The 13,459-nt window shown below is 39.8% G+C and overlaps 1 protein-coding gene and 1 long non-coding RNA gene across 2 annotated transcripts; both read left to right on the top strand.

Moving 5' to 3' along the window:
* Positions 1–2,820: 2,820 nt before the first annotated feature.
* LOC129374568 (uncharacterized) lies at positions 2,821–4,585 on the top strand. Its single transcript, XR_008607517.1, has 4 exons — positions 2,821–3,099; positions 3,991–4,109; positions 4,217–4,343; positions 4,451–4,585. It is a non-coding gene; the product is annotated as an uncharacterized LOC129374568 (long non-coding RNA).
* Positions 4,586–5,156: 571 nt separating this feature from the next.
* On the top strand, positions 5,157–12,920 carry si:dkey-3d4.3 (ras guanine nucleotide exchange factor F). The gene is made up of 8 exons (XM_055053119.1): positions 5,157–5,247; positions 7,494–7,673; positions 8,648–8,730; positions 8,823–8,901; positions 9,562–9,608; positions 11,024–11,144; positions 11,267–11,444; positions 12,068–12,920. Exons 2-8 carry the CDS (start codon positions 7,517–7,519, stop codon positions 12,636–12,638), a joined length of 1,236 nt encoding a protein of 411 aa, XP_054909094.1. The 5' UTR covers positions 5,157–5,247; positions 7,494–7,516; the 3' UTR covers positions 12,639–12,920.
* The last annotated feature ends 539 nt before the right edge of the window (positions 12,921–13,459 follow it).

Genomic DNA, 13,459 nt, shown 5'->3' with positions numbered 1-13,459 from the left:
GGTGTGAGGACCATCACTGGCCTCAACACAAAGACCAGAGACGTTTGAGGGAACAATGGAGAGGGCAAACGAACTGAACAACTTCTTCAACAGGTTCAACCAGTCTGTGCCCCCCCAACCCCCTCTCTCACTGCAGCCACCTCTGCTCCTTACCACACACCTCCCCACAGACAACAAAACACTGACAACCCCCCCACACACCTCAGCACAACCTCGACCCCACATCACCACAGACCAGGTCAGAGAACAGCTGAGGAAGCTCAAGCCCAGGAAAGCAGCAGGGCCGGACCAGGTGTGTCCAAGGCTGCTGAAGACCTGCGCTGCTGAACTGGGAGAGCCACTACAGCGGATCTTCAACCTCAGCCTGCAGCTAAGGGAAGTGCCCACCCTCTGGAAGACATCCTGCATCGTCCCAGTGCCCAAGAAGAACAGGCCCAGCGAACTGAATGACTTTCGGCCCGTGGCACTCACTTCACACCTGATGAAGACGTTGGAGCGGCTCTTCCTCGGCCTCCTCAGACCTCAGGTGGAACATGCTCAGGACCTCCTGCAATTCGCCTACCAGGCACATGTTGGTGTGGAGGATGCCATCCTCTACCTGCTGCACCCGGGCCCACTCCCACCTGGATAAGGGCAGTGGCACAGTGAGGATCCTTTTCTTGGACTTCTCCAGTGCCTTTAATACAATCCAGCCCCTTCTGCTCCAGGACAAACTAAATAGCATGGGAGTGGACCAGCACCTGGTCACCTGGATCCATAGTTACCTCACCAACAGGCCGCAGTATGTCAGGCTAAAGGACACCGTGTCTGACACTGTGGTCAGCAGCACAGGAGCCCCTCAGGGCACAGTGCTGGCCCCTCTTCTCTTCACCCTGTACTCCTCTGACTTCCACTACAACTCGGAGCTGTGTCACATACAGAAGTATGCAGATGACACAGCCATAGTCGGATGTATCAGGGACGACGGAGAGGAGGAATATCGCTGTCTGGTGAGGGACTTTGCTCTCTGGTGCCACACAAACCACCTGGAACTCAACACCTCTAAGACGAAGGAGCTGGTTATAGACTTTGGGAGGTCCAGACCAAAGCCGAGACCAGTCGTACTAGAGGGAACGGAGGTTGAGGTCGTGGGCTCCTACAAATACCTTGGGCTGTGGCTGGACAGTAAACTGGATTGGTCAAAACACACCAGCCACCTGTACGGGAAGGTGCAGAGCAGGATGTACTTCCTGAGGAGACTGCGGTCCTTTAACATCTGCAGCAAACTGCTGTGGATGTTCTACCAGTCAGTGATCGCCAGTGTCCTCTTCTACACCGTGGTGTGCTGGGGAGGCAGCACATCCAAGAAGGACACGTCCAGACTGGACAAACTGATCAGGCGTGCCGGCTCTGTGGTCGGCATGAAGCTGGACTCTCTGGTGACGGTGGCAGAGGCGAGGACACTGAACAAACTGCTGGACATCATGGACGATAGCAGCCACCCTCTACACGCCGTCATCAGCAGCCAGAGGAGCCGGTTCAGTGACAGACTGCTGCTTCCCAAGTGCCGGACCAATAGATTCAAGAACTCCTTTGTCCCCACGCCTTCAGACTGTACAACTCCTCACTGGGGGGTCGGAGGTGACACAGGACAGAGGGAAGAAGGAGTAGTTTTTCTACAAATGTGAACTCCATATTTATCAGGCCAAACCATACAGTGCAATACCATATCACTGGTCAATCTATCCACCAAATTGCTATAATTTCCTTTTGTGTTGTATTTATTCTTTGTTTTGTATTTAATTTGTATTTTTTTGTATTCTTTTGTGTATGCTTACTGTGTGCCACATTTTTGCCTGTGAGCTGCTGGTAACTATAATTTCCTGAGGGAGTCTTCCCAAGGGATCAATAAAGTCAAGTCTAAGTCTCTCTCTAAGTCTGAACAACATCAGACATCTCAGTCCAGAAATGTGCAGTCCTTGGCACAGCCAAGATACTGCGCAGAACCCTCAAGCTCCCAGGCCTCTGGTAGAGGACCCGAGCTCAGAGGATAAGAACCACCCGCGGTGGGTGAGAAGGGAATTTTATATATATATATATATATATATATATATATATATATATATATATATATATATATATATATATATATAGTTCCAGAAACTGGAACAAAACATCCACATTGGGTTAATGAGGCTTTTCCCAAATGGACGTATCCAGAATTTATTTTTTTATTTATTTATTTTTTTTACTAGCTGAGATTGGGGGCCACAAATGGCCCAGAGACCACACTTTGGATACACACCTGTTCCAGACATAAATAAAAATAGGAATCAGTGAAAAAAACTGGAGAAAACTGGAACAAAACATCCGCATTGGGTTAATTAGGCTTTTCCCAAATGGACATATCCAGAATTTTAATTGTGTCCCAACAGAACATTAAAAGTAAAACATTTTCAGAGCAAATCGCATGGCTTCTTTGTGATCATTCTTTGTAGTTGTAAAATAAACACTCCTAAAATGTTAATGGGGCTCGAAGTCAGGCGCGTGCAGAGGGGGGTGCTCTGGGGGCTTTGCTCCATGGCCCCAAGTGCCCTTTTGGTTGTTTTTTTTTTTTTTTTTTTTTTTTTTCTTACACATGTACTACAATTATTACTATATTACTGTTATTACTATTATTATTATTATTATTATTATTATTATTATTATTATTATTATTATTATTATTATTATTATTATTATTATTATTATTACTTTGCAAGAAAAACAACACAATAAGCCCTCCGGTCACATTATTACCTTTGACCTTTTGCCCGTGACGCACGACGCACTTGCCTCTCGCGCGGTGAGATGAGGCGGCTAACTGCGGAGCTCAAGCTAGCGACGTTCCAGATTACAAAACAGCTTTTGGTGAACTGAAAAAAATTATTTTTGGTGAAAACACTGGAGTTGGCTTGCTACTTGTCAGATAACGGAAAACGTTAAATGTTGTATCGTTTCTCCTTCAGCACGGAGTCGCGGTTTAAGCAGAAATGAAATATAACAAGACAGGCGTCTTAGAGAATATACGTCTCTAAGTCCGCCTTTCTCTGAATAAACTGAGCGGGAGGAGGCAGCCAGGTGAGGAAAAGCTGTTCTTATCTATCGATCCAGTATTTTTATCATCAGACATTAGGCTGTTGTTGTGCTATGAGCTAGCTGCTAGCTAATGACTTTGCTAGCAAAGCAAGGTAACTAAATAGCTTCCCTGTATTGTTAATGACAGCAGTCATTCTTCGGTATTATTTATGCAATAGGGGCACATCGTCCGAACAAAACCATCATCTCCATAATGGATATATGTCCGATTTTCTAATTTTCTTTGGTGAATGATGTATATTGCATTTATTCTAGTGTTAGGTAAATGTATCTTGAAGGAGAATTTAAATAAAAGTCCAACAAGGATATTCATTTAGAATTAAAAATAACTCATCCTGAACTACCATGATAGATATAATGTATGTAATAATCAAACTGCTTCTGTCCAATAAAAGCCTCTCATTAATGAAGGGGCAAACATAAACTTTTATTTGCACACATCAGAAATCTTTGGTTTTGATTTTAGGCTCTCCACAGGCGTAATGTGAGAATCGCAAGCAAAACTTTGAATAGCAAGCAAAGATTTCTGACATGCACAAATAAGTTTGTTTGTTTTGCAAATAATTTTTTAAGTCATGAGATAAAAAATTGTGATTTCAGTTTTAAAAAAAAAATAAGTTTAACATTTTTTTGTTGAAAAAAATGTTACAATTCAAAATGTCTTGATCACAATTTTATATTATTTAATTGAGGTTACTATTTTAATTGAATAATTGTTAAACAAATTGAACTCCATAGGAGAGGTCTCATTTTCTCTGAAATTAATATTATGCTATGGACTGAAAAACACATTGGTTTAAACACAAGGGTAAAGAATTGGTAGTGTGGTTTATTATAGTGTTCTGATCATAATTCTTTGTTTTGCTTTTTCAGTTCAAAGACGCCACGTAAAGAGAGACGTCAGAAGCAAAAAAGAAAGGATCTGCTGGAAGCAGCGAAAGGTAGTGGATTGTTGACCAACTGGGTCAACTGTACCAATCATTCACAGTGAGGTTATTAACATTCTTCAAGACATGACCAACAGAAAACTGTTGCTATGAACAAAAGAGAACAAAAATAGCAAAAAATGCTTAAAAGTTTGAAATTTGTTTTTAAACAGTTAAAAGGCAAGAGACTGAAATAAATAAGACTTCACTCAACACAGAGAAGATGAGACAATGAGGAAAAAAGAAAAGAGAAACTGACAAGAAAAAAAGAAGAGGAAAGATTGAAGAAAATGTACATAGGTACTTACAAAATACACTAAAACACAATTAGAGTAGTCTTTTCTCATAGTGACATGCATTAATTACATTTTTGCTTTTGTTTTTTTTTCTGCTGTTCCACATTAAAGTTTGATGCAGCTCTGTTTTTCTGAATGGACCGTCTTCATCTCCACTGCAAGTACAGCAACCCAAGCAGATGTTCTTTGATTGTATGTCTCACAATTTTGTAATCTATCATTGTTAATTAAACTCTGAGAGCTGTGTGACTCTGTTAATATTCTGTCCTGAAATGTGATTTGATGTGCCCTTTTTTTTTGAGCACCTGCCCCTTTAGTAGTCTCTGCACGGCCCTGCTCGAAGTCCACGCACTTATGGTTATAATACGTCCTCATGTACAAATACGCGTCAACCACAGCAGTTTAGCAGAGATGTGCGTTAAAATGAAAGCCTGTTTGAACATGCCACGTTCTGTTCCATGAACGCCCCTCCAGCTGAAGCTGCCTTCACTGCTATTGTAAAACTCGGAATTTTCTCTTAAACGCTGACACTGATGCCTTTTTTAAAGTTGCGTGCCATCAGCAAGTTACCTAACGTTTTATAACATTGTTATAGGGCTACTTAAAAGTGTTTGAGTCTGTTGGAAGATAAACAAAGCAGAACCAGTCTATCAAATTAACGTATGTGTTTATTGAGTGCTTGATAGTAAACTAGTTGAATGCGGCTGATAGCGCACAAAACCTTCGTGGGAATGATTCCACTTCGACGTATCCAACCACAAAAGTTTTTGTCGCTATATTTATTTTCTAACGTTTGGTTGGAGAGAGAAACTTTCCGAGGGGTCATTGAAAGCATCACGCGTTCACGTTCAGATTCAGATCTGAGAGTCGAAAACGAGAAGAAGACGGAGACGTCCTGGAAAGTTACCGTAAGAGTGAAATATATGTGTTCTTTATGCGTGTACCAACGACCATCTTTTAATGTGACGTGTGAAAAGGTTTTGTGAGAAAACACGATGTTGAAAAAGGTTTATTAAGGTAAAAACAGATTAACGGTCGCAGGGAGTTCCCCCCCAGCTCTCATTTCCTTCTGTGTGGAGTTCGTTAAAAAGACAGGAATGAACATTTTTATTAAACTTGGGAGACTTATGTGAGTTCAGACGGATAAAAACGAGCGTTGGATTGTGTTTGTGTGAATTAGCAAACAGTTTTCCAACTAAACTGATTGTCCTGCCTCCTTAGGGCGGCATAGAGGACCGCTGTGTAACAAAACCGTGTTGTTGTTTTTTACAATAGTTACGGTAGGCTCATCAAGTTTGCTGTTTGTTCGCTTTAACACGTTTTAACTGGAATTAACGACGTTATCTTCAAAATGTGACGAAACGCATTAAAATAGGAGTTACTCGTCATTCTTATCTGTGTTTACTATAGCAAATATAAATAAAATCTGATCTGCTTTCATTTCAAAGCAATTAAAAATTATTTTAAAGGTGCATTCAGCAACATTTTCTACCTGCAAAGGCTGCAAAACTACACAAACTTAATGGAAATTAAAATATAAATGCGCCGATCTCTGATAACTGATTTTGCAAACCGATTTTGTAAATCGGTTATCACTGATACAAATGTTAAGACAATGTTTTGTAGTATTTACTGTGAAAGTGACAGCGTCAAATGTTTACAAATTCATCAGTTGTTTAGCCAGAAACATGACAAACCAAAATTAGAAACAAACAAAAAAAAATTATCCATTGCCAAATGACTTTGGATATATTCTGAATGCAAACAGTGTATTTATGATATAATGGAACCAACTGTGAAAAAAGATAGTGTTAACAAGAAAAAAATCTGCATTTCCTTACAAAAGTGTGACAAAGATTAAATCAACAGAAGAAAACTCACAATTTAATAACGTTGCTGAAATTTTAGAGAACCAAAAACAGATCTGTTGAGTGATCCAAGTAAACAGAAAGCGCCAGCCGCACAAGTTGAAGTCAAGTCAAAAACATTTTTTATGAGTAAAATATTGGCAGAAACTTACAAAAAGCAAAACAGAACTGTCATATTTTATCCGAATAATGCTGAAGTACAGATAATAAACCAAATTGCTCCATATGAAAACATCTGTGACAATAAATTTCTTGTTGCCATTGTCATTATTTTATGATGCTGTGCATCATAAATAATGACGCACAGAATGTGATCGGGGTTTCACGCCACCCGGATCTTATTCTACGGTGTTAAATTATTGATCGACTGAATGGCTCAGGTGTTGGAGCGCATCAGCCGCCAATTAACCACCGGGAAAAAAAAAAATTCAACCCATGTAGAAAAATGCACAAAAAAAACCAATGCAGCTTCTCTTCATTCAGCTGTGTTTGTGGGTCATTTTCACCTGGAGGTTCTTGTTCTTTGTTTTGTTTTTTTTACATTACATCTTTGGTTTTAGGTTTTGCATCCTCCCTAGATTACAATGTGCACAAAGCTCATGTACTGAGTAATTTTTTATTACTAAGAAATGCATGTAAATCATCAGAATTTGAGTAAGCTGAAGCTAAAACTCACTTGAGGAGTTTAACATACAGATATTTCTTTTGCATTTTATCTTAAATGCTAAATGTATATATTTGTTACAATTTTGGCTTACCTACTATTCGGAGTGTTGTTTAAGAAAATTGCATTTTTTTTTTTTTTGCATCTGTATGAATCGATTACTAAATTAAATGACGATTATTTCAATAACCGATTAATCACGATTAATCGTTTCAGCTCATCGTTATCAATGATGATTAACAATTATTATAGTAGTTGATTATTCTAACAATTACTCTTAAAAATACTTTAAAAGATGCAAATAAACAAAATATTCACTTCCTTTTCCAAATAAGAAAATAACCAATTGATCACGATTAATTGTTTAGATTAGATAGACGTGTAGAGGAGGGACTTGGTTTTCCCTGGTGTCCGGCTCTGGGTCCAAACATCTCAGGTGAATGACTGAACAAACTGCAAACATGGCAACCACTCCATAACGCCATGCGTTGGGTGCGTCATCATCCCATCGGGGCTTAACAAGAAGTTGTTTGGTAGTTTGATTTCAGCCACACTCCTGTGTGATACTGCTGTTATCACGTTTCTAGAATCAGTGTGGATTGTTTGTTTTTGTTTTTTGTAGATGCCGACCCAGATGGGCTGAAGATGCCAGGTAACCCCTGCCTGTGGACACCGCTCCCTCAGAGCAGCCCGAGTCCATGTGACCGCTACAAGCACGCCTGCTGCAGCTACGATGGGGAGGTCTACGTCCTGGGGGGAAGAAGCAGCAGCTGCCTGGGAGACTTCTGGAAGTACTGCGTTGGTAAGGGCCCTTCATGTACAACAGAACCACAGCATCAGGAATTCACCTGGTTACTGATGAGTAATAGTTTCTGTCAGATATTCAAACTTTAAAAAAATATGCATCTCATCATTATACTTTCACTTGTGGTTAAAAAACGAGTTTTCTTTAGAACCAAGTTCAAAAGACATTTATGACTCTTTTGGGTGAGAAATGCTGACACATGGATTATGTCTAAAGCTGCAACTAACAAGTATTCTGACAATTAATTGATTAATCAGATAAAAAAACTGGAACATTCTGCAGATTTTTCATTCAAACGTTTAAGCTTATTTTATATTGTACTCAAAATACCTCAAAATATACAATAAACAAGTAATTCATTTCTTTTTTTGAATAAGAAAATAAATATTTCCTAAAATGCATCAGAGTAGCATATGGTTAGTGTATGGTTGATCATTTGTTGCACAAAATGCAGCTAAAAAAATCCTAACATTACAGTAGAAAAATGCCTTTTTTCTTCACCGGTTACTGCAAATAAAACCAACAAAACATTAGAGATGAACAAAAAGAGATATCAGTCTACAAAATAAATAATCAGATAAGAGAACAAATAACAGCAACGAAAATAAACAAACAAAAAGGACGTATGTATTAACATGGATACAGTCCAGTCAAAGACGAAAGACACAACATTATCAAATGGTGTCAAATTAAAAACTGTTAAATTGCTTAACAGTTGGGTTTCGGCATAATTTGTTTTTCCTTTAGTCTTTGCAGTTATTTTCTGATTTGCATGATTATTTTCTTTTTCTAGTATTCTTTATTAACCTAGCGTCAAAGATATTTTTAGTAGAAGTGAGAGAGAAATAAAAGAAATGAACAACTAAAAGTATTTGCCAGAACAAAGCATAATAAAATAAAAAATTAAAAAGATATTAAAGAAAAACCGAGCAAACAAAATAAATGGTTTTGTTCTGTTTATTTTGTTTCAGTGTTGAATAAATGGACCAGGCTGAGCTGCTCGGGCGAAGCTGCACCAGAGGAACTGGAGCAGCACTCTATGGTGGCTCATAAGGTCCAAACTTCAAACACTTTTTATCCATTTCCTGTAAACAGTGCCAACATGAAGCAAATGTAACTTGTTAACTGGTTTCTGGGGCTCTTCAGGGTTTCCTGTATGTGTTTGGAGGCATGTGGGATTCTGCATACACTGGCCGGCGATGCCCCCTGTGGGTGTTTGATGTCGGTGAGTTTCACTCAGGATGATGATTTTACCCTCTGCTGATCTTCAAGCTGCTAGCAAAGACTCTGGTTTCCTGTGCATGCTGAAAAACATTCAACCCCTGATATTTTTAGCTTTTATTTACCTGCTTCAATACATGCTGTTTCTAACTAGAATTGGAGGAGAGATTTAGGCCGGGCTCAAACTATAAAACACCCTGAACTGTTTTTAAATAGAATATCACAAAATAAAGTTAGCAAAACAGCATTGATTGGGAATCACGTCAAAGCAAATGTGTGGCTACATTAGCACATTATTTGTTTTTATTCCCAATACAGAGTTTTCACAGCTCACCACTTTGGTTGGAGCTTTTATAAATAATCGTTTTTAGTGACATTGAACAGTTTTATGTGGATGAAAGGTCAAAACATAAAAATATATTCATTTCCCAGATATCTGGCTTTGTGTGGACTAGACCTTAGTAACAAAGTGCATTGATTTAACAGGAAGTTGAATGTTTCCGGACCTGCATCCTGCATATATGCATGTATGTTTCATAGAAAACAGTCTGCAACATACTTAACTTTATGGGTTTCTCTTAGAGAACACCGTTAGAATTTCTTCTACATATTTTCTAGTGAGGGTTTTTTTAAATTGGTTTGCTCTATTTTCTGTTTGTTTCAGTAAATCAGAAGTGGGTTCCCTGCCAGGGGAAGACCAGCTCCCCTCAGGTAAATCAGCTTTATTGCCATAAACTACCTCAATTAAATAATCTACATTTTCATTTGATTACATTCTTCTGGTGGGAAATAATCACGGTGAGAAATGTTTAGTCAAATTACCAGTCAAGATGCCAGTAAATGTTGCCACATTTACTGGCATCTCAAAACAAACGTTTCCTGTTTCCCTATTGGATAAATATCACATGGCACAGACCCGCCCATTTCTTTTCAAAATAGGAAAAACAAGAAAACATGCTGCTCTAAAACTGGCCTCATCTACAGTCAGAGTTTAGAAAAGCAACTTTAACAGACAACCAGAAAATAAAGCAGCAAGAGGACTGCAGCGCAGTGGATTCTGGGTAAATACAACCAAAACAATCACGTTAGCTTAGCGCTAGCTGGAAAAATGGCTTGTGATTTTCTACCTAAGACAAATGAAATCTTACTGCCACTAAAATCGGACGCTACTTCATTTTGTTTACATTTAGTGAAGCTCAGTGTCTTCTGTCGTTTCCGTCTGTGGTTCTTGGTGCAGCGCCTCCAGAGGCGGGGAGGGGAACTGGGTTTTTATAGGGTTTGGTTCACTTCACTCAGTGCAGTGAGAAAGAGAACCAAATCAATCAATCAATCAAATTTTATTTGTATAGCACATTTCAGCTACAAGGCATTTCAAAGTGCTTTACATCATAAACACAAAACACAAAGGCATGCAACATAGAATAAAATACCAAGGTTTTTTTTTTTTTTTTTGTTTTTTTTTTTTTTCCCTCTTTTTTCCCTTTCTTCCCCCTTCCCTTTGACACGGAATTTAAGCGCCTGTTACCGCCGGACTCCGCCGTCCGTTTAACCACGGGTATTCGCCGGGCCCTGTTGCCCACAACAGGAAAAAAAAAAAAAAAAAAAAAAAAAGAATGTAATGCCATTTTGTTTCAGACTATCAGGTATAAAAAACCCTGAGTTTACCACAGTGTTTCACTTCCTGTCAAATTTCTGCACAGCTCCAAAACAGACTTCAGCTCTGTTTTAGTCAGTAGGAGACGCAGTCTCAGGGAATCGCTACTGGTTTTAACGTGATTACCAAGTCCAATTTTTTGTTAGGTTGGATGCCAAAACGGATCCAGTGAGTCTTGGTTTGTTGCTGAGCTTTTCAGCAACAGACAGTCCAGGTGGGTCTGGTGTAAAGCAGAGAAATGCAAAAATAAATTCAACTCTCTTCCAGTCCAAATCCAGAAGAGAACTTATGATTTCATAAAAAGTATTCATCATGTTTTTTCCCACTGAATACTCAAATTGAAGGTAGGGTTTTTATTTATTTTTCTGTTTTATAGCATTATGCCAGTACAATATAAAAACATTTGTCATCAGCAGCACAGTTTGATTGATAACTGATCTTTCAACGTCGTCTTGATGTTTTGTGTTTTCAGAGCCAAAGGCCGACCAACCGGAAAGGACACAGCGCCGTGGTGCTCGGCTCTGCCATGCTCGTCTATGGAGGCTTCATGGACTTAAAGGGATCCCTGCAGGACTTTTGGAGTTTAAACCTCAGTAAGTTTGTTCAAACTAGAAAAAGAAACAAAAAAATGAGGATTTATAATCAGCTTTTTAGTCATTTCCATGATTTCTGAAGAGAGTTAAATCAGGCGTTTTTCTGTGTTTTTCTCGGACAGATACAACGGCATGGTCTGGCCTCAGCGGTTCTGATCGGTCCGTTCCTGGGCCCAGACACAATCACTCCGCCGTGGCCTACCAGAACTGCATGTTCCTGTTTGGAGGCCTGAAGGGTCTGTGGGAGCAAAAGGACTTCTGGAGGTGGAACAGCACCAATCACACGTGGACCTGCCTCAAGTGAGCGCCAAGGTTTCCTGTCGCTAAAATATGAAGCAAGGCTTTTATTTTGTAAAGCTTTTAGGCCAGATTGACATCCAGCTTTAACGAAAAGTCTGAGGTTTCCGCCTGGTTTCCATCATATCAGACGGATTCCTGCACACTTTGGATGAAAGGATGAAAGTACTCGGAGATTTTACTGAGAACCAAATGTTACATGAAGCTACATTTTGTACTTTTGGGCTCCAGTCATGTTGCATAGTTAAGTCATTTTAACCTTTAACCAAATTGAGATTTTTCCAGGGACAACAGATGAAAATAAATATCCTTTTGGCAAATTCTGTCACATTTACAGAAATTTTATTTTTCCTACCAAATAAATTAAAGTTAAATTAAACCCATGTAATCTTGAAATGCATGTTTGATAAATCCTTGAATCCTTGAAGTAACTAAAGGTTGGATTATACTCTAGTCTCACTCTGTATAATCTGAACAAAGTCTTCTCTTTGTTCATACGAATTAGTCTGAGTGCTGTGTGTAAATTGTGGGGCTGAAAGGATTAATCACAATGACTAGATTATTAAAATAACTGTCTACAAATGTAGTAATTGCTAAACGGAGGCTCCTGTTCCTGTGCTCCGCAGGCCGGGCCCCCCTCGGCTGATGGGCCACGCCGCCGCGACCTACAGGGACAGCATGCTGCTGTTCGGAGGCGGCGAAAGCCAGAGCTCTCCCAGCAGGACTCTGTGGAGGTACAGCTTCTCCTCCCACAGCTGGAGCCAGGTGGCCTCGCTCCCAGGCTCCGACGCTCCGGACCGGATTCACCACTGCTGCGTCGGGCTCGGCCGCAGCTACGAGCCCGACGGCGGCTCCGGATCGGCACTGCAGCCGCAGGATGCCAAACCCAGACATTTCAAAAACAGGTGCTTCCCCGTCTCCCACTCGGACATAGAGATGAAGACATTCAGCAAAATGTCCTCAGACGTGGACACACAGAGCGACACTAAGCCTGATCCCCCGCTGACGGAGAACAGCTTGACGTTTGAGAATAAAGCCTTCAGGAGGCAGTGGAGCTGCGCCGACGAGCTGCTGCTGGACCAGGAAGACGCAGACATCTTAAAGAACCTGCCTGACACGCTGCTGCTGCTGGGAGGACGACCTTACTGCAGACACAGTCCCATCTGCGTCTGGAGTATGACCCTGACCGACTCCTAACAGCCGCCGAACCTTTACTGACATAACAATGCAAAATATTAACAAGTATTTTAGATTATAATGTGAAAGATGGAGGTAAATTAGATAAAAACCAGCTGAAACAGAGCATTCCTCTATTCTAATGAGGCTCTTTTGACAGGAGCTCACACTGCAAACGTCACTAAATATTACCAAGTATTACTGTTTGGCTTTCACTGCAATTATCTTAGTGCGCTTGAAATAAGGCAAAACTAACTTCCCAGAAACTTTCAGCAGGATAACGGAGTCTAATTCCTTAGCATAGATGAAAAATTTGTATCTCTACTGGCACATAATTTCACTTAAAACAAAAATTTTTTCCCATATAGGAAGTAAAATTGTCCGCCAGTGGAAATAGTACTTTTTAAATTAATATTAAGGAATTATTAACTTAAAACAAACTCTTATATCTTGCTGAAAAGTCAAAAACAGAGCATGAAATGAAGTCATATTACTAGTATAAAGTTGTATGTAAATCAAGTTCAATCATGTTTATTTGTGTAGCATATTTCAGCAACAAAGATCATGAAAACAAAAACGTAAACACAATGCCGTCACCAACTGAGGAAACGGTAACATCACATTTTGTCAAGTGTCATTAAAATCATCGACACAACGTTCAAAAGCAGCTCTAACGGGTGATGGTGGGTTTTATTTTCTTATTGTTGCACTAATAGTTTGTTGCAATTGAAATATTTGCATAAGAAACTAGACAAAAATACTTTGTAAGATTTTGTGCTTTTTCAGTGAATCAGTGTCTTTCTAACGCCTCGTCTCCGTCACTGACAACCTGTACATAAGAA

The sequence above is a fragment of the Poeciliopsis prolifica genome, unplaced genomic scaffold (assembly GCF_027474105.1).
Source record: "Poeciliopsis prolifica strain line A6 unplaced genomic scaffold, Auburn_PproV2 SCAFFOLD036, whole genome shotgun sequence".
Classification (NCBI taxonomy): Eukaryota; Metazoa; Chordata; class Actinopteri; order Cyprinodontiformes; family Poeciliidae; genus Poeciliopsis; species Poeciliopsis prolifica.
This window is presented reverse-complemented; position numbering and strand designations above follow the sequence as displayed.

What these genes read in the sequence shown, in the direction of transcription:
- si:dkey-3d4.3 (XM_055053119.1), top strand. Translation starts at nt 7,517, where the DNA reads ATGCCAGGTAACCCCTGCCTGTGGACACCGCTCCCTCAGAGCAGCCCG. An exon ending in CTTCTGGAAGTACTGCGTTG is followed by an intron (nt 7,674 to 8,647) that starts GTAAGGGCCCTT and finishes ATTTTGTTTCAG; the next exon opens with TGTTGAATAAATGGACCAGG. An exon ending in ACTCTATGGTGGCTCATAAG is followed by an intron (nt 8,731 to 8,822) that starts GTCCAAACTTCA and finishes GGGGCTCTTCAG; the next exon opens with GGTTTCCTGTATGTGTTTGG.